The sequence below is a fragment of the Condylura cristata genome, unplaced genomic scaffold (genome assembly GCF_000260355.1).
Source record: "Condylura cristata isolate star-nosed mole 26May11 unplaced genomic scaffold, ConCri1.0 scaffold00026, whole genome shotgun sequence".
Classification (NCBI taxonomy): domain Eukaryota; kingdom Metazoa; phylum Chordata; class Mammalia; order Eulipotyphla; family Talpidae; genus Condylura; species Condylura cristata.
The window spans coordinates 9,584,425-9,611,837 of NW_004567127.1; the positions used below are offsets into that span (position 1 = coordinate 9,584,425).

The 27,413-nt window shown below is 42.1% G+C and overlaps 3 protein-coding genes across 4 annotated transcripts in view; 1 reads left to right on the top strand and 2 right to left on the bottom strand.

Annotated features, from left to right (window-relative positions):
* Positions 1 to 5,747, bottom strand: part of GPSM2 (G-protein signaling modulator 2) — a 69,222-nt gene extending 63,475 nt beyond the window's left edge. Inside the window, exon 1 of one of the 2 annotated variants that reach the window (XM_012730095.1) lies at positions 5,471 to 5,747. The gene's annotated coding sequence lies outside the window, so the exon portion shown is untranslated. The remainder of the gene's footprint in view (positions 1 to 5,470) is intronic. The other variant, XM_012730094.1, reaches the window with a different exon arrangement.
* The window catches only part of AKNAD1 (AKNA domain containing 1), a 25,565-nt gene extending 12,459 nt beyond the window's left edge, over positions 1 to 13,106 (top strand). The window contains exons 7-13 of the mRNA XM_004689509.1: positions 3,465 to 3,550; positions 6,448 to 6,545; positions 9,373 to 9,495; positions 9,578 to 9,685; positions 10,620 to 10,701; positions 12,016 to 12,145; positions 12,966 to 13,106. Coding sequence (XP_004689566.1) covers positions 3,465 to 3,550; positions 6,448 to 6,545; positions 9,373 to 9,495; positions 9,578 to 9,685; positions 10,620 to 10,701; positions 12,016 to 12,145; positions 12,966 to 13,106 — 768 coding nt within the window. The remainder of the gene's footprint in view (positions 1 to 3,464; positions 3,551 to 6,447; positions 6,546 to 9,372; positions 9,496 to 9,577; positions 9,686 to 10,619; positions 10,702 to 12,015; positions 12,146 to 12,965) is intronic.
* A 4,541-nt stretch (positions 13,107 to 17,647) lies between these two features.
* STXBP3 (syntaxin binding protein 3) overlaps positions 17,648 to 27,413 on the bottom strand; it is a 38,694-nt gene continuing 28,928 nt past the window's right edge. Inside the window, exons 13-19 of the mRNA XM_004689708.2 lie at positions 26,936 to 27,016; positions 25,804 to 25,942; positions 25,427 to 25,533; positions 24,829 to 24,921; positions 23,245 to 23,330; positions 19,595 to 19,743; positions 17,648 to 18,836 (exon numbers count right to left, since the gene is read on the bottom strand). Of these exons, the coding sequence (XP_004689765.1) occupies positions 18,742 to 18,836; positions 19,595 to 19,743; positions 23,245 to 23,330; positions 24,829 to 24,921; positions 25,427 to 25,533; positions 25,804 to 25,942; positions 26,936 to 27,016 (750 nt within the window). The 3' untranslated portion in view covers positions 17,648 to 18,741. The remainder of the gene's footprint in view (positions 18,837 to 19,594; positions 19,744 to 23,244; positions 23,331 to 24,828; positions 24,922 to 25,426; positions 25,534 to 25,803; positions 25,943 to 26,935; positions 27,017 to 27,413) is intronic.

Below are 27,413 nucleotides of genomic sequence, written 5' to 3' on the forward strand. Positions count from 1 at the left end.
GGGGGGGGAGGTAATAACATCTGCCTCACAGAGTTGTTGAAGGCATTTAAAGGAGTTTATGTGGGAAGTGCTTAAGGCAGGGCCTGGCTCATAATGAGCACATTACTCAGGCACTAGCCAGCGTGATTACTAAGCAGCGGGCCGTGACCAAAAGTAGCTCCGTGGGATGGTAAATTCTTCAGAGAGCTGAATTCTGAACCGAGTCCTAGGAGAGGAGGAGGAGGCAGCTTGGCCAGGAGCTTTGAGAAAGGACTTGGCGAGGAAGTGATGGTAGCTCCGGGTGGGGATGCAGAACTGCAAGTTGGGGGCTGTGACCCTAACAGCAAGTCCCAGGTGCAGCTGCCCAGGCTCCCAAAGAGCACCAGGTCCCCTTGGCGGCCCATGTGGTAGTATAAGGGGGACAGGGTCCCCCTCTACATACAAAGTGGGCAGCCCCTTCTAGAAGCCCCTCCTGAATGTCTGAGGGGCACAAGAGCAGACTGAGGGTTACATATCTGGGGAGCCTGCCCTTCCCTCCCTCCACCTGCACCCTTGTGGTGCCCCGGGAACTGGGGTTTGAGGGGGCCCCGGCTGACTGCTGCAGCCCTGTTGCAGCGAGGGCTGAGCAAAGAGGAGAAAAGGTGAGGAGATACATGGTGTCCCCACCACATTCCTTCCACTGTCCCAGAGGTGTTGAATTCCTCATCATTAAATAAAAATAAGCCCCCAAAGCTGGACTCCCAGACAGCTAAAAAAAAATCATTCTAAAACTCAAACTTCCTTTAAAAACCAAAACAACACATCAACCAACCAGGGGAATGTAACTGCCCAGGACCCACCTGATACGTGGCCATGAGGCTGTCTGGTGATTCCAGAAAAAGCCCAGCAGCCTGGTCCTCGCTGCATTCAGCCACCTTGAGGCTCCAGTAACCTGGATGCTGACTGAATTTGAAATTGGCCTCACCTGGCTCACCTGGCCTCATGCATTGGCGCCTGGGTACTGGCGCTGGGGATCAGCTGACACTGACATTTCCCACTCAGCACTCAGGTGAAACTTGCCTTGAGCACGCGGTCTACAAGGGCTCCTCGGGCTGCATCTCGGACCTTGAATCTAGCAGGTCTGGATGAGCCTGCGTCTCTGAGTTTCTGATGAGGCCCCAGGTGATGCCAGCATTGGTCTAGGGACCTCAATGGAGAGGATTTCATTTCAAATGATTTGGAAATACTGGGATTAAAACACCTGACAGTCTAAAATGATGACAAAAGCGTAAGGAGAAAAAATTAAATCTGTTCCTTCAGAGCCTAACAGTTCGCAGAACTTTTTGCAGAAAAGGTGGAAACTTAGAAAGATGAGATTTGCTGAGGGCAAGTGACAGAGACATTGAACTCCAGGCCTCCCAGCTCAGGTGAGGCACCTCCTAGGATCCGCGAATGAAATCTGCCCTAGGAGTGCAGGTCACCTGTAGCCTTAGAAATGATAAAAGAAAATGCAGGGGGAAGTGAGGTAAAAAACATTATTTTTTTAAATTCTAGAAGAAAACTAAGCTCATTGCAAAAATAACCAGCAAATACAGAGATATAAAGAAGGAAACTTTACTGAGCAAAAAAAAAAAAAAATTCCTAATATTTTAGTGTATATCCTTCCAACTGCTTTCTCTGCATTCACATACAGTTTTGCAAAAATGGGACCTTGCTATATATATTATTTTGCTCTTTTCATTTAACATTACTCTGTAGGCATTCCATCACATAGAATTAACTACAGTTTCATATTTAAGGACTGCTCTGTATTTCATTAGATAGATGTACCCTGACTTACTTAAGCTATTCCTTGTGAACAGACTGTCTTTTCCACTTCTTTGATATTATAAACATCACTCTAGGCTATAGGCAATCATTTTATATGCAAATGTTTTGCCATCATTGATCAAAATAATCAATTTAGGATAAAAACCTAGGAAGATAGTTCAAGGGTACACACTGAAAATGTGGATAAACTGGCATTAGTCAGGTAATGCCAGTTTATACCCCACAGCAGGGCACGGAAATGCAGGCGTCTCCAGCCTGACCCCACACTGGGTGTTTCCTTTTACTTTTCTTTTCTAATCTTTACGAAAGTGCTGTGTTTAAATCTGTATTAGTTTTAATCATTGCTTCAATCGATATTACTTTGACTATGTGAAATTTAAGCATGTTTCTTGACCATTTGTACCACCTTTGACAACATCAACTTCTATGGGAGCAAAACTGAAACTTAGAGCTGCCCTTTTTAAAAGGCGCATGGCTGGGAAAAATAATAGAAGTGTAGTTTGGTGTTGTGGTTTCATCAAAGTTCTTGCACAATTGCACAAAGGAGAACTGTGATTAAGAACACAAGTATGTGGGTAAAAGGGGAGATACTGGCTCCATCACTCATTCTGAGTCGACCTTACCAAATTGTTTACCTTCCTCTGACCTCAGATTTCTCATGGTCACTGGGTAGAAGGAAGGGATAAAGAAGCACCTGCCACAATACACAGCCAACAAGCAGCTGCTTTTGCCAATAAGAAAACACCGAAACCCTCCAGAAACCCTCCAAAATACTCATGGACAAAGGCTATGAATAAAAACCACCAGTAGGAAATATCACCAATAAATAAGCACATGGGAAAAAAATATATATATATATATAGCAGAGGGATATTTTAATAACAGAGGAAATGTAAATGAACACCAGGCACTGCCCTCCCCCTTCTTAAATTAAGAAAACATTTTCAAGTGGTAACTCCTGATGGGAGAAAGGTGTGGCCAAGCGGCCGCCCACATTGTTGCCGGCTGTGTAATTCAGACAACTTTTGTGGAAAGCAATTTGGCAATCCTGTCATCACACAAACATGTCGGTGATTTGGGACCCAGACATTTCCTAAGGAAGTAATACAAAATATAGGGGGAAAAAAGCTATCTGCACAAGGCAGTGGATGCCAGCGTGGTGTTGTAATGGTGGGAACATACGTCTACTTTCTGCTGACATAAAGGGGAAAGCCGCAGTAAATAATACCCCAGGAGGGACTGGCCCTCTGCTCAGTAGTGAAAGATTTTTGTGTTATGGAAGGACGTAGGGGTCTCTAGAGAGTCCTTCAACCTTGTTTTAATTCACAGTTGAATGCATTTCTTTGGAAGAGCTTCAGAGCTCAGATGATAGCTTTAAAGATCACCTTAAACTCTTTCCTCCTTTGGTGGAACCTGCAGTCATTTGAAACTGAAGGGGGAAAAGTGTGTGGTGGCGAATATGCTTGCATCTGTAAACCAGACTTCAAGAGCTCGTGAAGGAAAGATGTCGAGCTCATGTGGGATCTTTCTGTGATCCCAAGGCCAGGACAGGGCCAGGACCGCAGAGAGCTCTGAGGGCCAGCAGGCAAGAGCGGGAGCTGGGCTGGGCTGTGCGTGAGCTGCCGGGGTGAGTCACTTCCTGTCACATCCGTGTCTGCCTGTGCTTTGTGGTGCAGGAGGACCCCAACAACGCCTCCCGAAGGCAGGACCGTGCAGAGACCACCAGTCCATGCTGTGCCTTCTGCCATCGGGTCCTTGAATGGTGAGGCCTCCTTGCATTGCGTTCTAGGCTGGGCGACTGCCAGGCCTGAGGTGACAAGTGCAGTGAGAGTGGGTGTCCACTAAGCGAACGGGAGCCAGTAGTCACTGACCACATTGTAACAGCATCACAGCTCTCCGGCTGGGCACCTAGCCCGGCCTGCTCCCAACTTACATATCCTCCCGGCAGTCACTGTCCACAGAGGAGGTTATTTTAATAAAGCACCTGCCTAGCCCCGCGGGGGTGGAGCCCAGGCAGGGCACTTTAAAGTCTCCCCAGGTTATTCTGGTCAGGCCTCACACTTAGGGATTGGGTGACAGCACTCAAGGGTGGTTTCTTCTGTAGGTTTTGTTTGAAGGGAAATTATTCTGCACCACAGTATACCAACTCCCCCTCGGGAAGACAGAAAATCTCTGGTTGAGTCCCTCCCATGCTCTCCGTTCACAGTCCCACTGAAATAGCTCTAATCCCTTGTCTCAGGGTTTATTTCTCCCCATTTCTAACAATAAATCTTCCTGAAGTAACCAGTGGTAAATCCTGTCAAAAGCTGTAGGGCCTAAGGTGAAATTATTAATGTTTTCACAATACTCACTGGATCAACTGTTAGCTCATGTGAATTCAGAATTTTTGTGAAGATTTACTTTTATTTTTTTGTGCATATATGAACTGATGTATAGGCCAGAGGTGCAGGGGGTGAGAGGATTCACCAGAGACAGCATGGGGGAGCAGGACAGGCAGATGTACTGAAACACACTGCTGAGGGGAGCAGTGGGGAGACAGGAAGGAAGGGGCTCAGGCCAACTCGGCTGGCAATAGCTTGAGAGGGCTGAGACTTTAACCCCTGTGCCACCAGGGAGGACCTGAATTCAGAGTCCGTCAGTGAAGTGAGAGGTGCCACCTCCGAGGTTGGGGGGGGGGCCTGGGGACTGTGGCCAAGGTTGAGCTAATTTTCTTTTGAAAGGTCAAGAGTCAAGGAGGGAGTTTCTGGTTAGCAACCACTATTACATGCACTTAACACAAGTGGAAGCAGATGACAAGGTCTGAAGACTGAAATTTCCTGCAGGAGAGGGAGCTTGTCATAGTGTTCTATTGCATTTCCGGCTCCTAACAAAGAAACAGGTGTTTGTGCTAAAAAGGACCGTGTCATCTGGGGTGGAACATGACGTTAAGCGAGCATGCCTGTCCATCATCTCCTTTAAATTCAAGAGCCTCCTTCCCAAACCAACCCCCACCTAGTATGCTTATTTGTTGAATTAAAATTAAGACTTTGAAACTGTTATAAATAAATAAATAAAAATTTTTTAAAATTAAGACTGAATAGTTAAGGTTCTATTAAGTATGATTTAAACATTTGACAAAGAAAATTTTGATGTAAACATTAAAGGTTTAAATGTTCCTCTTCCAGATTCCTAGTCTAGACCTTACAGAACCACTTAAGTACCAGGATGTTTCAGTCTAAATATACTCTTTTATGGTGGAGAAGATGTTCTTCTGAACAGCACCAAGTATAAAGTCAGATCTAACAGTGAATCTGCTGCCGAGAATCTTTCCACGATTTATAAGTTGACATCTTAGTAAAATACATAACCTCCGAAGAACTGATTGAATGGAAGTTATATACGCTCTACTCTTAGATTACATATCTCTGAGGGTGTGTTCTTTATGAAGCTTGCTTAAGAACGCTGTTCCAGGATATTGGCAAAGTATTATATACAGGCAGATAAATAATATGTATCCCACACATAAAATACTTAACCCCTTGTGTTATTTCTGATGTGAAACTTTAGGTGGAAGAATACATTTTAGCTCCTTTGTCTTGTTAAAATATAGCAGATAGCTGTTAACGTTTGGCAAGAAGACTTTGGTGCACAAAGAAGTTTAAAAGAGGCAGAAAAAGAAAGTCATGTGTTGGACTGAACTTACTTGAGAGAGATCCAAGTTTTCCACTTTGGAGAGCAGATGTTCAAATGCCCTGGAGGAGGAGGGTGGAGACGGAAAATGAGGTGTGGGACATCTGTGACTCAGGAGAGCTGTTTTTCCAGAGGAGGGAGAGAGCCTGCCTTCTCAGCCCCGACCCCACAAACCCGCTGGCTGCTGGCTGGGCACGGTGGGATGTGCCAGGCACACGCTCAGCTCATCCCCCACGGCAGGCATCGCCTTGTTCCCGCAGAATCAGTCCAGGAAAACAGCACCTGCAGCACTGAGAACGCGTGACTTTCCCTAGGGCTTTGCCGGCCTCCAGGGGCTGCACCACAGCTTTGCTAAAAATGGGAATTGATTACAATTTCTTTGGCAGCGTTAGAATTCCTGTTAAGGGGTAAGGCTGAAGCTCTAGTCTGGAAAATGGAAGTATTTTGGTAAACCACAATTCCAGGAGTTTCTTTCTGACGCCCCCTGGTGGACTTACACAGCTAAAACAAACCCTCCACGCTTCCAAAGCCATAAACAAGCCAGGACAAAATCTGCTCCGGGCCTTTTGGGTACTTTGCTTTGTACTTACAGAGCCAAAGTCACATGACCCAGTGCTGCGATCTACAGAGAGAGCGCACACGTGCTTCCCCTGATAAGAACTGACTGTGAGACATCACTGAAGAAAACTCCCAAATTTCATAATTCCCACTTCAAATTATGCATGTGTGCATGATATTTAGATTATCCCCTGGTAACGAAACAGGTTTACTCTCAGCGTATCCAAAGTCTTACCAGGTCAGATGCTGCTGGTGCAGTTCCATCAGGGAAGCTCTCCGGCAGGTGGGTGAGGGACCCTGTGTCAGGGCTCAAGTGTGGCTGCTTTGCTTCCAGGTGCTGATAAAAGACACTAAATTTCAGCTTTCCTGATTTTCACGAGCTCTGCTAGAAGTGCACTAAAAGCTCATGGGGTCTTACGTGCCTCTTTTCAGGCAGCAAAGAACAGAGGGAAAAGGCCACGGAAGCAGTGACTGTGGAAGGGCTCCCATTGCCACTCAGCAGAGGGCACTGCGCCCAGACTCCATGCTCAGTAAGTGAGGGCTCGCGGCTCTGTGCATGTCATATTTTTGTGTGTGTAGAAAACATAAAGAATGAATACGACGTGGCCAAGCGGGGGGTGGGGGGAGAAGTGCTGGCATACTCTGGCTGGATCACGGGACTTATGGCCTGGGCACCAGGTGGCTTCATTTCTGTGTTATCAGCTTCCCGTATGACCCTATTAAACTTATCGCAATCTGACCCTACTAAACTGATTGGCCAAGGGCAAGTCGCGTGGACCTGTCCACACACATTTCATAGATGCAAAGGAAGAGCTGGGAGGAGACCCAGACAGCACCATGCATTTCGGAATGCAGTGATTTTTAGTCACAGGAGTCTTTGTCTGAATAAAGTTGAAACTGAAAAATATCCCCTGGCAGCTCTGCCCTGGGTGAGGACCGGGTGGGGCCAGGCCTGCCTGCTCAGGCAGCTCCCAAGCATGAAACGCACGAGTGGTTGAGCCACTTGGGTGACTGAGCCTAAGTTCACATGGGGGAAGCTGGGGCCAAAGAGGTAACAAGGCTTTGCTTGTGTCACCCAGCCGGTTAGCCAAGAGCCTTCCCTTCACCTGGGTATTCTCCCTGTCACATTCATTTCTATTTCTTCTCCGTAGATGACACCTTTCCTCATAATTATAACTGGTCTCTTGACTGAACACTTATGATACCAGTAACAGAGGTTTGCAAGTTGGGCTCAGAGGGCCCCCAGGGTCTGAGGGACCCTTTCCAGGGGATCACAATATCCTGCTTTGCAGCCCTCCCTGTGGTGGAGTGGGTTAGGATGCAGCACTGCAAGCTGGCCACAGCCGCACCTGCAGCCACACCCGCAGCTGCTTCAGTATGAGTTTGATCTCTACCCCCTGCCCCTGAGGTGACCCCCATGGCGCGGCAGACCTCTCCTGTCTAGCCCACTGCTCCCCTCAGCAGTGTACTTCGTTGTCTGCCTGCTCTGCTCCCCACTTTGTCCTTTGTCTCTGGTGGATCCTCTCACCACCCCTGCACCTCTGGCCTGTACCCCAGTTCTGTATGCATACATACATAAATCTTTTTTTTAAAAAATCCTGCTTTATAGTAATCTATCTTTGCAAGGCCAGCATTACAATTGAGTGAATGCAGAAGCAGTTAATAAGACCCAGCTCCTGCCTAATTAAATTAGCCAATCTGTCACACGCTGACTGGAAGGTATACTAAAGCTCTTCTCCAATGCAGGGGGAGGTTTTTCATCTCCGGTATATAACATGGCATAACTTACAACGTATGATAGATATAAGCCATAAACACGAGCTCCTTAGGGCCTCCAATTTTATGAGTGTAAAAGGGATCTGCATTAAAAGTCTGAGAGTGTTCATAGCAGGAGTATAAAAGACCAGGGGAGAAAATAATAATAATAATGAACAGCTATATACCTGAGACATTTTACGGAGGTGGAGTGGGGAATGGGATCAAAAATGGTGGTGGGGGAATGCACTGGACCATAGTGATGGCACACGGGTGATATGGCAATGGGAAGCCCACGGGGATTACAACTGAGATGGAAACAGGCAAAAATGATGTAAAAATAAACCATTATATTATTAAAAATTTCGAGAGGGTTAACATAGCATCTATAGGTAAGGTAGGAGTTATCTTTATTTTATAGCTTAGGAAACACAGGCCTCCGGTGGTGAGGCTGCATAAGCCAGGCGAAAGCCTCACTGGGCTGGACCATCTCCCCCAAGGTGGTTACCTCACATGGCCACTGTTAGGCCTCTGTTCCTTGCCAAGTGGGTCTGTCCAGTATGTCAGCTTCCTTGGAGCAAGTAATCCAAGAAAGCAGCTTCCACGTCATGGGGGGGCCTGGTTTTGTAAGGTACACACCACCACTGGCACTTCATTCTGCTTGCGAGACGCCAACCCTCGCCCACCCTTCCTCAGGGAAACAGGAGCTAAACTACCTCTGGAGGAGCACGTCAAAAAACCTGTGGACACACTTCCAACGAGAGCAGCTACCAGGTGGCAGCGCTGGCTTTTGCACCCCATGGCCTTTCCACTGTACAGCACAACCCCCCCGGGGTACCCTCTGGAGTATGCCTGATTCAGGATCCAAAGGGCATTCCCTGGTCAGCAACAGTGTGAGGTTTGGGGAAAAAGAAAAAACTTCCTGGAGTTTGTTCCATTTGTAATCTGCACTTTGAGGCATGTTAAATTTGAGCATGATTGTGAGCACAGCTAGGCCGGTAGCACTAGCAGCAGCTTGTCCGCTAGTCTCATCTTGCCTGAAGCCAAAGTACTGCTTGGACACCCACACCCGAAGCCCTCGCCCGGCTGGCCGGGCTCCCTCACCCGAATGCGCCACTGCCCGCACTGCTGTCCAGCCCTGGGCCCCACCAGGCACAGGTGCTTTCTACTGTCAGCCTCTCTGTGGCTGATGAGGGCAAAATCATATTCAGAGTCTCAAATGGGCTGCTGAATTAAAGAGGGAAAACATCTTCCAGTTGCTTCGCTGATATAAGACAAGCTCATGACCACAAGAGCATCTGAGAAAATAACACGGATATATCAGAACAAACCTGGAAAACAGTAACTACAGATGCAAGCTTGTCTGGTCATTCGTGGGCAAATCGTTAGGGCTGCACTCATTAAATTCTCGAGTCCATCAGAACTGTGACTTATCACCTCTCTCACTTGTCAGGAGGGGCCCCAAATTTCACCCGTATGCTGGCAACGCCCCAGGGCAAGTGGAGCATTTAGATGCCTAAGCATTGTCCAGTCGGGGCTCACTTGTCGTTAACTAATAACCCTGAAACTCATAGCTCTTTTTTATAACTTGGGCTTTTCCAGGTTCCGACATGGGTCACGGCTGCCCTTCTGCTTCTGGCCTTGGGCTGCAGAGCAACAGGCGTGAAGGCTGTGGCATGAGGGTTCCTCATCCTGGGACAGTCTGCAGCAGAGAACCACCACACAGTGAGTCATGGGGAGACCTCAGAAAGAGGGGGCAGCTGTTGCTCCCAGGCAATGAGTTGTGACTCTAATCTTTTCTTATTAGAATTTCTTTATAGGTATGACACTCCAGAACACAATTATTTACATCACAGCGAAAGATGTGCCTTTGTCCAGCTCTGCTTTTTAAATGAAAATAAAAACTCTTCACCCTGTGAGTACCTCTCCTGCTTGCTTCCAGTTTTATACACAATGTCGTCTTTCAGGTGTGGGAGACCCACACACAATGGCCACCGCTTCCATTGGGGAGCCCCTGTCCTCTCGAGTGTGCACCCCACAAGCACGCAGCACTCCCCTGGTGCTTCTGCAGCCAGCCTCAGTGGAGGTGTGGACAGTGAGGCCAGGCTGGGGCATGGGAGATCCCAGCAGTAAGGAAGGAGTTCTGAGGATGGGCCTCCCTGACCTAGGGGTTAAGTCTCAGGGCTGCCACACCCTGTAGGCCTCTGCCTGCAGCAGCCAGAGTTGAACCCAGGCCAGGCCTGTGTGCTCAGCAGAACTAAACAACTATCTGGGGGCTACTCTTGCATATCTAAGGGGCAGTCTCTCCTGAACGGAGGGAGAAGCCTGGCTATTAAAACCCAGTAAGACAGGAGACATGGAAAGAGATAGAAGGGAAGACAGAAGAGGGGGAGGTAGAAGGGGGCGGAAGGACCAGAGAGGGGCAGATTTGCTGGCCACTGCCTTGTTTCCTCCCTTTCAGGTCTTTCTCCTTGTCTTCTGTGGTGACTTCACTGCATTGTCTTCTCTGTCTAATTTCTGTTTTCTGGAACGTCTTATTAACATCTTTCAGCTCCTAACTCTTGGGGCCCTTGCTCCTACAGTTCGAGAGGATTGCAGGAATCCACCTGGAGTCCATGCAATATCTTGGAAGATACTACCCTTCCATTTGCAGATGAAGTAGCTAAGGCCAGAGAAGTCAGCCAGCCCTGGGCACACTGCGAGCACAGGGCTCGACTGCTAATAAAACTACTTGAAAAAACTGAATTTCCACCCTTCCCCCTGAATTTAGAATATTTCTCAGGAAGTTGTTTTCTCTATTTCCTAATTTTCTTATTTATTAATATTAAATATAGTCAATCTTTTTTCAGCTTATTCAAAACCAAAGTGCATCTGTTCCCAGAGAGCCAAATCAAAATCCTCTCAAGAGGAGTATGAGCCCATACCAGGAAAGTAAGTATTACTTTATTATTATTATTATTATTATTAATGGTATCAAAAATGGTTACCTTTAGCCTGGAGGCCTAGAGTACTTTGTGCATTTAATGATCTGCCCGAGTTCACCTAGCTGATTAGTAGCAGAGTCAAAATTCAAACTTAAGTCTGGTTAACACTTCATTGAGTGTCCAAGTGTGGTGTACTAGGACAAAATGTCAGTGTCATTGTGACATTGTAGAGTTGTGGCCTTCATGGAGTTTTTCTTTTTAAAGATTTATTAATGCACACAAGAACTGGGGTACAGGCCAGAGGAGGGGAGGGGGGGACAAGAGAGTGGGGAGCAGAACAGTCAGATCTACTGAAATCCACTGCTGCGGGGAGCAGCCGGGACACAGGAGAGGCTGCGGTGCCCTGAGGGTCAGCTCCCTGGCTGGGGATCGAACTTACTGCAGTGGCTGCTGATAGCTTCACAGTGCTGAGACTTAAGCCCTGCTCCACCAGGCAGGCTCCAGAATTTATTATTTTGGCAGAAGAGCCCGTCTTCGTCAGTGCCCAGAAGGGGGTGTACAGGATGCTAATTCCTAACCTGGGGGTTCAGGGCCACAGGGTTCAGGGTTGAGCTCCACAGGGTAAGTATGAATGGACTAACGAGGAGATGTGGGCTAACAGTGAAGAGTGGAATGAAAGCTCCAGCCTGAGAGCTTTGGGGGGGGGGGGTTCAGGAAAGTGACAAGACTTTCAGACATATTTGGAAGCCAACAGTTTTAAAACCAGGGCATTGAAAAATTTTCTAGTGTTTAGTGTTTGAAAATATCACTCTAGCTACTAATGGAGTAGAGATGCCAAATATGAGGCTGGAGCCATACAGCAGGTGAGCTGATGGCAGCTTCGTGAAGAGTGAGTGAAGAGAGTACTAATGAGGGTCTGGTAGTCCAGGGAGTCTCTCTGCTTGAAGAGGTACAGCACTAGTTTTTCTAGTGCTGCTTCCTTGCTGTGTAAGCTCAGTGTTCACACAAAAGCAAGGTGCCCATAGTGGGCAGATTTGTGTGTATTTGTTTCACAAATATGCAGAATAGCTAGTTAGCCCCCAAAAGAATGAAAATTGAATAAAAATCTCTTTGGAGTCTTACCTCTTTGTGTAAATGGAAAAGCAGAGAAACTGCAAGAGAAAACCAGCCCCCTCTGTGGTCATGGCAACAGCATACAATGAGAGCTATGTGAGAGAGCTGCAGGCCCCCATCCCTGCCCCCTCCCCCAACCCCTCAGAGCATTACTGAACCTCAGGGCTGAGGGCAATACTTTACACAAATACATGCTTTTGCCTTCCAGAAAAAATCTTAAGGCTTTCATGACCTATGGTTCAGATCTCGCTGCATCTTCACCCCATTCCCACTCGGGCAAGATTTTTGGAGGCAAATCATTATGCAACGTTAGCAGTACTGAAGAAATGGAAACTGAGGTGAGGACTCAGAAAAGAATATTCTAGAATCCTTGGAGCACATCTTTAGCTTGTTTAGTTTAGCTTCTGTGTCCTTTTCCATTGACACAGAAAGAGGTAAGACTCCAAAGAGGTGTTTATTCAATTTTCATTCTTTTGGGGGTGAACTACCTATACTGCATGTTTGTGAAACAAATACACAAAAAGCTGATGTCAGCACCAACATAGAAACACACAGCCTGAGCGCATGATTATTATTTCTAAATCGGTCCCAAGGGAATTTCCTGAAGAAAGTGTCTGGTGGGTGGTGCCTCAATTATGGGATTCCCTGGGCTAGTTTGAGGGCACTGAGACTGTTCCCAGCTGCGTCCTGGTCTATCCCGAGACACTGGTGTTAGAGCAACCAACGTTTTATTTTCAAAGCAGTGACTCTACTTCAGGCTGTTTCAAATCCCACACCACCACAATATGTTGTCCCTCTGTGTGCTCTTTCCATGGCTATGGCCTCTCAATTCCTTTCAGTAACCCCCACCTGCACCCCACGAGCTATTCTTTCTCACAGACCTCTCTCTCTGCAACAGGGAATGGCCCAGCAGGCTGTGACCTCACCCTCTGATTCATGCTCATCAATCACATGTTTGTCTTTTTTCTGTTCCTTTCTCTAAAAAATATATTCCAACTCAGACTGGTCTCCTAGGAAACCAACCCTCACAAACAGAAGTAGACTGAGTGGAAAACGAAATACTCCAAAAATTCCACCTGGCAATGTTTGACAATGAACAAGCTGAATTAACAGAAACAGTGAATTCATGGAGCTAAAATGTGGACTTTTCCTCTGTAGATTTTAAACACATCTTTGGATCATGCCCTAAGGACTGCAATCACTTTGAAAGAAACTACTGATCAAATGATTAAAACAATTGCAGAAGATCTTGCCAAAGTACAGAGCTGGAGGAATCGACTAAATACCAGATCGACATAAGGCGACCAAGAATAAAACCAAATCTAATCTTACCCCAAATGTATTTTACTTATTAACAATTTAGAAAGGCAGTTTCCTAGGGAAAATACCAACACTGTCAAGAAATAGGGGACACTAATTACTTAATAAAATGTGCGTGAAACAAATGGGCCTCTAATTCTTAAAATCAAAATCAATCTAAGTGTTTAAAATAAATCAATGATGTTCACTCTTAATAAAAGAAATTAGAACAATAAAATATACTTACTAGTCTGGTAAAAACTAAAGCTTGAAGACCCTGTGTTGATGGTGGTGGGGGCAGGCACTTTTTATGTACTGTTAGTGGAAGGAGAAATTGATGCAGCCTTGCCAGAAGGCAATTTGGTGTCTATCAGATTCTCCAGACTCCAGAAATACTGATCCTCTGACCAGCAATGCCACTACTAAGGACTTAGTTTTCACTCACACAAGGTGGCATCCGACTGGCGCGTAGGCGATCACGGGAGCACCCGTGGGAGAGCCTGAGTGGAATGAAGCCAAGCGCCCCATGTGATGGCTCAAAAATAGTGACAGACAATACTCAGCAGCCGCTGAAAAGAAAGGGGCGGATCATCAACACAGTGCATAAAAACAAGAAGCTTCACTGCACATAACATGACGTCTTTTGTGTTTATCAAAGGGTATATGTATTTTCTGGAACGCTAAACAAAAGTATTAAGTGAACCTCTAGCAATGGAACTGGAAGTTTGGGGAAGAAGGAAGGATTATCACTCTTCATTTATTTTCTGTATGTATTGAAATTCTATGATATGCTTCTCTTATAAATTACTTGTTTAAAGAATGCAAAGTTAGTAGTGCTAGATTAATGAAATCTGAGACAAAAGTGAAGACACTAGATTAAAACTGCCTAGCAGGGATTAAATACATTTCACGTAGGACTCCAGATCAAAATGTTACGTTGCTCAAGATGGATTTATAGCCTCCTTAGTGACAAAGCGGTGGCTTACTGCTTCTTGCCCTCCTTTCCGAGGTCTCCTAGTGCCATTCTCTCCAAACACTCAACAAATGAGATGGTATCTCACTTTGCATGTCCCTGACAACTATTTGTCATGCTGACTGGAAAATGCGCTGTTTTTAAATTTGGGTCTCAGAAATAGGTTTCGGGTACTCTGGAAGAGAGTAAGCAGAGACTGGGCAATGTCCTCGAGGAATTCTGGAATAGTCCTACGCTCTCATTTGTAAGAAAAATTTCCTACCTACTGATTCTGTAGTATTTAGCTGACTCCTCTCTCATGCACTTCTTTTTGTCAATTCTGATACGTCTCTTCTATTTCTGCTGCAATAATAAAGCAGAAAAACAAGTTTGTTAAGCAAAAGTAATTTCATCCCAGAGCTGAGTCAAGGGGTTGTTTGCTGAGGGTAGCAGTGCTGTAAATAAACCCTGGTAGTTTCCACAGCACAGGGGCCTCTTTGTACTTACTTTCATTGAGTAGCTGAGCTCTGGCTGCCTGAGGCTGCCAAAGGCCGGACAGCAGGATGCGGTGGGACTGTTTGGAAAGCCCGTTTGTCTCTTTAAGAGGAAGTTCTACTTATCTACTTTTGTTAGACATTAGATTGTAACCAGTAAAACAATTTTTGTCATTTTCTATTCATCTTTTTAATATATTATTTTAAACAGACTTAATTCATATTAAACATAAACATAATATTATTTACATTTAAAATCCAAAATGTTTTGGTAGTAGAAATTTTATTGTGGAAGACATTTCTAGTTCCTTTTATTTTTTAAGATTTATTTTTATTTATGCATATGAGAGCTGCGATGTGGGTTAGAAGTGTGAGTGGGTGAGAGGATTCACCAGAGACAGAATGGGGAGCAGAACAAATGGATCTACTCAAACACACTGCAGAGGGGGGCAGTGGGAAACAGGAGAGATCTGCAGCTCCATGTGGGTCAACAACCTGGCTGGGGATCAAACACCTGAGGCAGTGGCTGCCGATAGCTTGACAGTGCTAATTTCAGACTTCTCCTGTCTCACCCACTGCTCCCCTCAGCCATTTAATTTCTGTCAATCTGCCTGTCCTGCTCCCCACTGTCTCTGGTGAATCCTCTCACCCCCCCACACTTCTAACCCACACCCCAGCTCTTGTATATATAAAATAAATCTTTAAAATGAAACAAAAAACCCTGCACTACCAGGGAAACCCTCTCATTCCTTTGATTTCAAAAGAAGTATTCTGAATCCTAATGGGAGTCACAAAGGGTATAACACCTATGGCAGAACTGATTTACACAAGGATATCATCTTACAAAATAAACTGTCAAATCCTCTAGAAAACAGAAAGGATTTAATGTAGAAAATTATTAGGTCCTTAAAAATCATGGATAGGCCCTCCCTGGTGGCGCAGCGGGTTAAAGCACTGCACTGAAAAGCTAAAGCCACTTCCGCATAGTTCAATTCCCGCCTGCCCCGCGGGTGACCACATGGTGTGGCAGACCTCTCCTGCCCTCCCGCTGCTCCCCTCAGCAGTGTACTTCATCGAACTTCCTGTTCTGCTCCCCACTCTGTCTCTGGTGAGGCCTCTCACCGCCCCTGAGCCTCGGGCCTGTACCCCAGTTCTGTATGTACAAATAAATCTTAAAAAAAAAAAAATCATGGATAAAGGGGCCCTCCCTGGTGGTGCAAAGGGTTAAAGCACAGCACTATGCAGCTATCACAGCCATTACAGCATGAATTTGGTCCCCAACCAGGGAGGTGACCTACATGGCACAGCAGACTGCTCCTGTCTTGCCTGCTGCTCCCCTCAGCAGTGTATTTCAATTGATCTGTCTGTTCTACTTCCCACTATCTCTGGGGAGTCCTCTTACCCCTCCCACACATCTGGCCGTAACCCAGCTCTTGAATGCCTAAATGAATAAATCTTTTTTAAAAAAAATCACAGTTGAGGCAGAGTTGTAGAGCCACCATGCTCTTACCATCACCTGTGACACATCACTGTGCTCACCATCCATTGCTGCCACCAGCATGCCTCAGGTCCAGGAAGTGGGTGACAGACTACAAGTATGGAGTCTGGTTGTTTTCTTTTTTAAAAAAACTTTATTTATTAATAGACACTTCTCCAAAGAGGAAATGCAGATGGCCAACAGGTATATGAAAAAATGTTCAACATCACTTGTAATAAGGGAGATGCAAATTAAAACCACAATGAGATACCACCTCACCCCAGTGAGAATGGCACATCTTCAAACAACTAGCAACAACAAATGTTGGTGAGGATGTGGAGAAAAAGGAACTCTCCTGCACTGCTGGTGGGAATGCAAACTAGTACAACCACTCTGGAAAACTGTTTGGAGGTTCCTCAAACTGCTAAACATGGAGCTTCCCTATGACCCAGCAATCCCACTCCTAGGTATCTACCCAAAAGACACGAAAACACTGATTGAAAAAGATACCTGTACCCCCATGTTTATTGCTGCTTTATTTACAATTGGAAAAACATGGAAGCAGCCCAAATGCCCAAAAGTAGATGACTGGATAAAAAAGATGTGGTACATATATACAATGGAATATTACTCAGCAACCAAAAAAGAGAAACACATGTCTTTTGCAGCAACTTGGATGGAGCTGGAAAAGTTCATGCTTAGTGAGATAAGCCAGAAAGAGAAAGAAAAATACCGGATGGTTTCACTCATAGCAGGAGTATAATGGACCAGGCGAGAAAATAACAAAAATAATGAACAACCATATACCAGAGACATTTTGTGTGGGTGGAGTGGGGAATGGGATCAAAAATGGGGGGGTGGGGAGGGAAATGCACGGGACTATGGTGATGGCACACGGGTGAATTGGTAATGGGAAACCCGCAGGGATTACAATCGAGATGGAAAAAAAAAATGTACAAAATGATGTAAAAATAAACTTTTGTAATAAAAAAAAAGCTTTATTTATTTATGTATACAGAACTGGGGTACAGGCCAGAGGTGCAGAGGTGGTGAGAGGATTCACCAGAGAGAGAGTGGGGAGTAGAACAGGCTTATCAACCAAGGACACTGCTGAGGGGAGCAGCGGGGAAAGAGGAGAGGTCTGCTGTACCATGTGGCTCAGCTCCTGGGATGGATCTCACGCTTAAGTGCCTGTGGCTAGCTTCGTAGTGCTATGCTTTAATCTGTTGTACCACCAGAGAGGGCCCTTTAAGTAATTTCTTACAGACAGACGTTTGCTTGTCCACCAGCACAGACACCACAGAAAACAAGGACTTCCCCTTCCACCTTCTAGATCTTGACTGGATGGAAATCGCTGGCAGAGTGCAAATTGTTTAGAATTCTTCTTACCTTTGAATCTGCAAAACCTCACTTTTAGTCTTTAATCCACCTTGGGTGGGGTGGAAAGGCATAGGAAATAATGCCAAGAACTAAGAAATAATACCTAGTATTAAAACTAATGTCAGTTACCTGTAAAAAATTAAATGAACCAATGAAAATGTTTGGGAAGAAACAATGGCTGAACTTATAACTTAGGTGCAAGAAGCATTGTTAAACACAATACAAGACTTAGAAGCAATCACAGAAAAGTGATGGATTTATTTACAGAGAAATTTAAAATGGCAGTATCTTTCAGTATTTTAATGCACAAAAGCTTTGACCAGCTGTGTCACTGCTGAACATTTGCATATTAATTTATTCAAATTATAGAAATATTTAAGTTTGCCAAGGCATACACCCACACAGTGCAGAATTATTTGTAAAAGCAAAACTCTGAGAATGAGTGATATGTAAAGTTATCCACCACATGACAGACCCCATGAGGCCACGTCAAATGAGATTAGGAAAGAACATGTTCCCTTTGTATAACAAACACTATGCAGACCTAGCCCTACATTATCCAAACTTTTACAAATATTATTTTTTTTAAAGTCAACTGGGAAGAATGTGGTGAGATTATTGGTGAGTTATTTTTCTCCTTTGTATCTCACCGATTCAGCACTTTTAAATATCCTACTTCTCCACCAGAAGGTAAAGATACTTTTTTACTTTGTGTTTTATCTTAAAATGTGAACAATTATGTTTGGTTTTCTAATTTAAACATACATGATTTCACAACTAAATAAAACTATGTACTTTAGTATCTAGGTAAGATACTTCTGTCACACACTGTGAAATCATTCTATTTCTATTAATGACTGAATTATTTTATACAAAATCAATTTCAGTTGAAAGAAAAATTATAGGAAATCATTCTATCATACATATATATTTACAATTTTTACTTTTATAACCTTTTCATTTACAGCCATTCTCCATCCACACCAAAGAAGAAACTATACTTCAGCAAAGATGGGTAAGTTTTGTTAGACAGTATCTAACAAGTAATTAGTATGTACATAGGTGACAATAAAAAACTACCCCTATCTCTAATATATTCTGTTCCAAGATGAAAAAAATTCCTTTTATAAAGCATTTTAACATTTCTTGTCATCTACAAAGCAGCAATAATTAAATTATTAAACATGACAAATAAAATGATATGCAATCATAAAATAGCCCATTAGGAAGTATATCTGGAAAAGTCATTCTATAAAATATTTACATCATTTAAGTTACATGATAGCAACACTAACATGATCTATTTTAGTTGCAAGTATTAATAAAAAAATACTATTCGTCCTTAATAAAAGACACTTTATCCTTGGGTTTACTCAGCATCTTTATGTCATCCAACAGCTTTTTGGGTGTTAAAATATGTGTAGAACCTGGCAAGAGAAAAAAAATTTTCAGAGGCTAGTAGTGAAACAGATTTTCTTTGACTAACTACATTGCCCTATCCTTCAAATATGTAAAGGAGCTTAATAAATTTAATAAAATTTCAACAGGGCATCTTCCTAAAACCTGCCTGTGTCACAGTACGTAGGTCCCTCCTCTTCATGGGGCAGGCCCTCGGCCCTTCAGAAACACTGCCTACTCCCAGTGCTTCATCTACTCTGTGTATCCTGGCCCCTAAAGAGAATACTGGAGGTTAATCTGGCTTCATGACAGAATAAGGCACCACAGAGTCTCAGGGAACCCTGAAGCAGTGCTGTAGCTCAATGCTGACCTACAAATGCTGCACCACATTGAATGAGTTGGTCATCAATGGCTTTGACTAAGATTCTTAAATTCCATACAGGTCATGCCAATGCTAGGTCCTCAACCATAAGAAATTCAAAGTATTTTGGCAGTAGAAATATATTTTCTCAAAAATTACTTAATGATGAGAGCAAGAAAAGTATAGAAAATAGTCGATAATATTTAGAAAATATAATTTGAAGCTCATCCTTTAAAAATCAGAATATTTAAAAATAAAATTATCAATAAGGTCAACTATGAAATAACTCCTGTACATCAAAGACACCAGGATTAAAAAATATTCTACATTCAAAAATTTAGTACTAAATATAAGCTACAAGTTTTATATATTTTTGCATTTAGAACATGTTTTAAAAAATAGAAAAGAGGAAAACCAAAGTCTTACCAATAATAACTTCACAGGACTTATAGTTCTTAGAAACCTCATAAGCACAACGCATTTCAGAGTATGTGATTCCTCCAATTACAAAAATAATCAGCTTGGACCCATTTTTTCGGTCCTCTAAATAATTAGCTCTGGGTTTCTGGCGAGCACTAAAAAATAAAAAAATTACCAACACGCTAAAACATTTCCATAGCCAAGCTGTATGATAATGTAACTCAAGCAAACTCAATTTTGGCACTAACTACACTGATTTTAAGGCAACAACTTAACCGGGCTATTGTAACAGGGTGGTCCCCAGGAAAAGGGGAGGTTCCAAGTTCCCTGCCCCACCCAGAAGGGAGGTGGAGCTGAGCAGGGAAGAGGGGAATCTGGAGAGGAAACTGAGGAGCTTGGAAGCAGGATAGGGAGCCAGGAGACCTGCGGGAGACACATGGGACAGAGACATGTGAAAATACTGCGCTTGCTTCTTGGTCCTGGGCTGGTTGAAACAGATGAAGTTAAAATAAAAAAAGATGGGGTGAGGCACTCAAACAATAGGGTTATAAAGCTGAGTGGGAGGGCACACAGCTAATGGTTTGATACTAGAATGTCCCGGCTGGAGCCCAGTAAAGTATGGTGGCAGGAGACAAGGAAGATACAGCACTTCACAATATGGATGTGTCCAAACATCAAGCTGTACACTTCAATATACACTGTGTAAGTAAATTAAACCTCAGTTGAGGTGTTTTTTTTAAAAAATTGAACCTGGTTTTCAACTTTGCTTCTGATTCTAATTCAATATAACTTTCAACAAGTTACTGAACCTTTCTCTAAACCTCAAGAGTTATTTTCAGGAATAAATGAAGCAATATATAGAATATGTACTAGGAGTGGAATCTGGGCCAGAAAAGCTTTATTTCTACCATTTCCTTCCCCAGAGAACTCTAGATCTGTACCTTTCAGCAACTAGCCACATGAGCGGCCATTAGTCACATGAAGCTATTTAAATTTAAATCAACTTAAATTTAGTTTCCTAGTCACACCAGTCACAGAGCAAGTACTCCTAACAGGTGGCTGGTATCTATCATATTGCAGAGAGCAAGCACAGACATTTCTATATCTGCAAGAAAGTTCTGTTATATTCAAACACAGGTAAATGTACAAGAACTGCTTACTGCATATTGTTTCTGATGATGCCAGTTTTGACACAGCCTAAGATTTCCATCATGTGGAAAATAGATGAATTAAACTGTGATAGTCATATAACAACCTACCAGCCAGCAGTGAAGCAGCAGTGAAGACTTATGTATCATCTGGGATGAATTTCACAAACATAATGCTGGGGGGGGGGGAGGCAAGCTGCTGGATGACACATTTGCAATACCATACCAGTCACGTTAAATCTGAAAACACAGTTCTAGGGAAGAACTGCCATGGTGGAAGAGAGAGGAGACTGCCCTCCAAGAAATCAAGTATAAATATGTATGAAATTGTGCGGGAAGAGAGCACTTCAGATCAAGAAGAAATCAGCTACAGGCATACAAAAAGCTCAGAAACATTTTCTCTGACAAATACGCTACCACATCAGGTAACGTGGGGGAGCAACTACTGACCTGCACCACACTGCATACGAACCACACTTTACCAACACAGTCAAAAGAAACTATCGCTCTACTGACTTAACACTGGTTGTGAAAACCAGCAGCTTTCCTGCCAGAAGTAAAGCTGATTTGAGGTGGGGCATCAGAGGGACCGTAAAATCCTGCAGTGCAAAACAGCTTTACTGGTTGGAAGTGGCAGAATTAGTTTGGAGCAGGAAGACCTGTCGCTGGGATAGTCCAAAGTTGTGGTAGGTGGCAAATCAGCCAGAAATTTAATGGGGAAACACTAGAATATCAAAGAAGGCAAGGACAAGCTCGCCATGCATCTCTGGGTGACTGCCAAACCACACATAAACAGGGAAAGCCCAAGAAAGTCCAAGGAAAATATTAAGGGGAAAAAAAAGGGAGAATCAAGAACTTTGGCTTGGAATATATTCATAACCTCTACTGACCTTGATCAGCAGAAGATGAAAGCTTTAGAGCACTGAGGTATCTAAACATAACCTTTCTGTTCTACACCAACACAGAGGCAACCAGTGGGGGTCAAGTTAAAAAATCAGTATCAAAACCTCAACAATGACATCAGTGGTACATGCTGTAGGGGAGAATGATTCAACAGTCTAAGCCCACACAGGTACTTTCAAATTCAGAATTGCTATAATCCACTATTTAAAAGATTCAGTTTTAACCAAAATTAGTTGATAAGTAAAGAAACAGTATTTTGTACCATGCTTTGTAAAAATGCAGTCAATAGAAACCGACCCTGAGTGGACACAGATGTTTAATTTAGTCATCTTTAGAACATTTTTTACAAAGACAATCGAAGAAGAAAAATATGTCAAAGTTAATCAACAGGGAATCCCAAAGGAAAAATGGAAACCAGAGCTGAACCAAATGTGAAAGATACAACAAATGAGGGCCCTCCCTGGTGGTACAACAGGTTAAAGCACAGCGCTATGAAGTGATCTACAGACACTGCAGCACGAGTTCGATTGCTGGCCAGGGAGCTGACCAACATAGTGCGGTGGCAGACCTCTCCTGACCCCCCTGCTGCTCCCCTCAGCAGTGTGCTCTGTCTATCTGCCTGTTCTGCTCCCCACTCTGTCTCTGGTGAATTCTCTCACCCCCTGGACCTCTGGCCTATACCAGTTCTTGTATACATAAAGAAATAAACAAATATTTAAAGAAAAAAGGAAAAGTACAATAACTGAAATAACTTCACTGGAGAGGCTTAAAAGCAGATCTGAGATGTCAGAGGGCAGAATCTGAAAATCTGAAGGTGAATCAACACACATCATATTTTAAGAACAAAGAGAAGAGAGATGGGAGAAAAACAAACAGAATCTCCATGATGCATAGCCTATGTCAAGGTTGCCAACATATATAACAGGAGGTACAGCAGGGGAGGAGGGAGAGAGAAAGAGGCAGGGAAAAAAATGTTAAGAAATAATCCCAAATTTGATGAAACTGTTAACTCGTAGATCCAAGAAACTCTGCAGATCCAAGTAAACTCAACACAAAGAGAATCACACATCAAAGTTGAAACACTGAAAGCGAAAGGCCAAGAAAAAATCTGGCAAAATAGATTTCATACATTGTATGAAATACAAATATATGTAGAAAATGTATAAAGACATGCAGGTGAATGATAAATACCAAATTAATGACAGAGAAGAAAGGGAAAATAATAAAACTACAGAGATATACCGGAGGTTTGGCTTGTATTTATAAGGATTTCTTTGGTAAGCTGGACACTGAGTATAAGGATATTGCACGAAAATATTCTTTCTAGCTTTCTGAATGTCTCAAGCATTTCACCACAAAAAAATAACAAAAAATGATTATATCCTCTGCTGTATGAAGAAAAAAGATTGTGAAGGGAAAAACCCTTTCAAAGTTTCATAGAAGTTTTTTTTTTTAATCATTCAAAAAAGGTTACAGATAAACTGCCTCTTAAGTAACTATATGTTGCAGAAACAGCTGCCAATAAAAGAGAACCTTTGTATATCACTTCAATTACTAGTTACAACATCACTCTGAAAACTTAATCCTTTCATTTACAGGTTTTACCTTACAGCTCCGGAGCCATTCCACACTGCTGGACACTGGGAACAATATGGCCATTCTTTTGAATCTAATCTATTCTCAATAGCATCCTAGGAATGAAGAGAATTAATACCTTTTGGGGGGGGTTGTTTTTCACAGAACTCAAAATTTATAATTAATAAAACTAACAACATACATTTAATAAATTAGGCCTTTCTTTAAAATTCACAAATCTTATTTGCTTCAAAAATTAATGCAGTCATTTTCTTATAAAAACATAATTTCTCATATGTCTACAGGAGGACTGCCACATGGGTTTATCTCTAGAGTGCTGAGGAGCTTCTACAATCGGCCTCGTTCAGACACGCCGCCTCGGTCAGGGAGCACATACCTGCCCTCAGAGCAATGGCTCTAAAGTACAATGTGCACCTGACTCAGGCATATTCCAGACAATCTACTGGGCTGAAGGAAGCCTGCCTTTTCATTTCATTAAAAAAAATTTCCTTCTCTTGGGGGTACATTTTATAAGACTTATGTGTATGGAGAGCCTGTATACATAATCATGCTTTATTAGTATGTACTACAGTTTATAAGTAAACACACTGCGGGCTTGTGTTCATGATCAAAAAAGTGTGGAAATCACTGCTTTTACAGTACAAACAGCATTAACAAATAGGCACAAGGTACACGCAGTAGTCCAAAATATTTTAATAAGATGACAGTAGCGAAAAAACAAATTTCAGGGGGAATCCTTAGGCACTTAGATTGCCACTAAGCCAAAAGTGGATTTTTCTGAATTTAAAAACAAGTCTTTGCTAAGGGATTTGAGAAAGTAAAAATTCTTACTTTAAAAACTAGCAAAGAAATACTACTTTGTTCTACACCATTATCATGGTAAGGAAAATTTCTTAGGTTGCAGAAAAGTCTAAGTTTTTTAGCTTGTTCATTTATGATTAAACATATGAATAGCATGAAATTAGGCAGGCAAAATAGAAAAGTCATAGTAATAAATTACACCTAATTAGCTCCCAAAGGAAAACAGAAATTGCAGTTTAAGTCAAGGAAAATTGGAATAAAGAAAACTGTGATTAAGACTGAGGAATCAGTTACTTTATGAGCTCATAATGCATTGTTATCACTTCGTTTTCTGATTTCCTGTAATGGAAAATTATTTTCTAAGAGTAAACAATACTTTGACTCTGATGGCAAACTTTAATAAAGTTTATGTTTTAATCACAAATAATTTCAAGAATATTGGAGTGTAACAATTTATAATAGTGATCTTATACAAATGCTATTTTGTTGGACTTTATTCAAGTAAAATCTTGTATTTCTGTGACACAGTATTTAAAGTAATAGCAGTTTTCCAAAAAATATGTATATGCTTATTAGTATGCTTATTAGTATTTATTTATTTTGAGACAGTTTCCTCTCCTCCTCTGACCCTACACAGATATGGCCTTTTTTCTTGCACCCTTCCATTACTAGAGAAAATTCCTGACTAACAAATCAAGAGTCACTCAGACTGATAGATAAATATCTGAAGAGTAAATAATGACTACTCTACAGAAAAGGACTTAGGGGATAAATAGGATTTATGAATTTTACCTCCAAAATATCTTTGATAAAAGGTGTCCATCGAGAGAGTTGAAAAATTTCTTCTGCAGACCGATCCTTTCTTAATGGTTTGCCTTGTTGAGACTAATATAATTGTGGGAAAAAATTTAAAACCAGTAATTTTACTTAAGGTTTTGTCTTAAATGTTCAAACAAAGACTTAACTTACAGCAAATACTATGTTGTATTTGACTCAGACGTAAGAGTGAAAATGCCTACCCATAAAATCTGAATGGGGGTGGTCACATAATTTTGTTCAATACTATTTTGTGCTTTCATGATAAAATGCATAGTAGTATCATAGAACATGCTAACTCAAAAGTGCTACAATTTTATGGAAAAGAGGAGTCTCAACAGAGTTTTTTCAGTTTGCTTTGTAAAGGAATGAATATGAAACGCATATATGTCAAATTATAAGAGAAGCTATGAGATGTTCATTCACTAGAACTAGATTGTATACCCACTATACAATCTGTAGAATAAAACTAAGTAGACTATTTCTAAATGAACTCCCATCTTAGAAAACATACTTAAGGCAAACGACTACACATGTACACACATAAGTTCATACAGAATGTAGTATTTCTTACTGGGGGGACAATGGGAACACCAAGATAACTCCAATTCCGGATCATGTCACTCTCATTTTCAATCTTTACATTCTGGATTAACTTGTCCAAATTTTCTTCAGTAGTTCCTTTGAAAAATAAAGGTAAGAATGCATAGTACCTTACTGCTACCATAATCATTTCTCGGGTTAGACCATATCCATGAATAAAGCTTTTCAACTAAGTAAAAAGCAAACATTTCAATGATATGTCCCAGTTTCACCTTTCTCCTTTTATATCAACTTCAGCTACATTTTAATTTTTATAATTATCTTGTGCTCAACAGTAAACCCATAGTTACAGTTAAGTTAGAGCTGGATATTTTTATATATGCTTGAAAGTAAACAAAATCTCCATACCATTAATACTGAAGATATAAAGTAGGATTGCTCTTATTTTATCATAATTGTCATGATTTTTGCTGAGCAGAACTGGAAGCAGTACTCGCATAGAATCTTTCACCTTCTGTCCTTCTGCATCAGTTCCAAGTGCCAGATCCTTAGTGAAAATAAAATATAGTCAGTGGTCTCTAATCCAAATTAATTTTTCAGTAAAAAACAAAATCTATTATTAAATCTTGCCAAATATTAATGGAGCACTGATGACATTTCACAGGACAATGTGATCCCCTGAAAACTACTGATTGTGCAAAATGTAAAAAATAATTCAAAGAAGAGAATCACTGATCTTTTCTTTTTATTGATTGTGCATACAAGAGCTGGGGTGAGGCCACAGATGTGGAGAGAAGATTCACCAGAGACTGAGCGGGGAGCAAAACAAGCAGCAGTGGCTGGCAACAGCTCACCCTGCGCTACAAGGAAGGCCCTGAAAAACACTGATCTTAACCTGTGCTGTCTAATATGGTGGCTACTCAGTGCTTGAAATGTGACTCGTCTCTATGATAATGTGCTATAAGTTAAAATATAACATTATGAAGACTTGATGTGAAAAAAGAGTAAAATATTTCACAATTTTTTATATTAATTTTATGCTGAAATGATGTTTTTGATGTATTGACTTAAGTCAAAGATATTAAAATTAACACTTCTTTATTTTTGCTCTTTTTAACGTAACTACTAGAATAAATAATATATTTTATTTCCATTAGACAGTACTGATATAAACAGTTTTAACATTACACAAGAAACCTTGTAAGTTAAATACGCCTGTGCAGTGCGCGCAGGGTACTTACTGCATTCAAGCTGCAACCTCCAGGAAATCCCACTGATGCTACTCTGAAAGTTAAGCTCCAAACACCCAATCATCCCACTCCGCCAAAAAGGCATAATCACAGAGTAGGAGAGACTGTTTACTGTTACACTCTATAGCTACTTATTAATGTTGATGGGAGGGACATGTTAAATACTGCCTCAGTGAGGCCCCTTCTGCGAGGGACTGATTCAGAACACTATACTGAGCATAGCTAGGTTTTACCTTGAAACATTTTATTAGATCTATTACAAACAAAGGCATTTCGGATTCTGCACATACCTGTTCAGTTTTGCAGAGCTTTTCTATATTAGACTTGAACTTACTCATGCAATCTTCTGCTAAGTTAAGGTGGACAACTTGCTGAAAAAGAGAAGTCAGCCTCTTATAGCATTTTAATTTCTTTCTGTGAAACTAATACATCAAACTTTTAAGATAGGCCCTAAGGGCAGAATGTGCTTAAGTCTGAAGAAGCTAACATGAAAAAAGGAAATAGCTCAAAAAAAAAAAAAGGAAAAAACAAGCGATTTATATGGCTCCAGGGGACAGTCAACAGACAGCAAAATTAGAATGGAAGAGCTCACCTTGTTGAGTTAGCAGGTAATGAAAAATAAAGTAAGGAAAAAACAGTTAAGTCCTTAAAATCCAGCAAAAAAAGTTTACATTTACATTACTGGCTTTTGACTAGAGTGCAATATAACAAAAAACTGTAGAGATTATTTTGATCACGACTCACAAGAACTGGAGTAGCAAAACAATA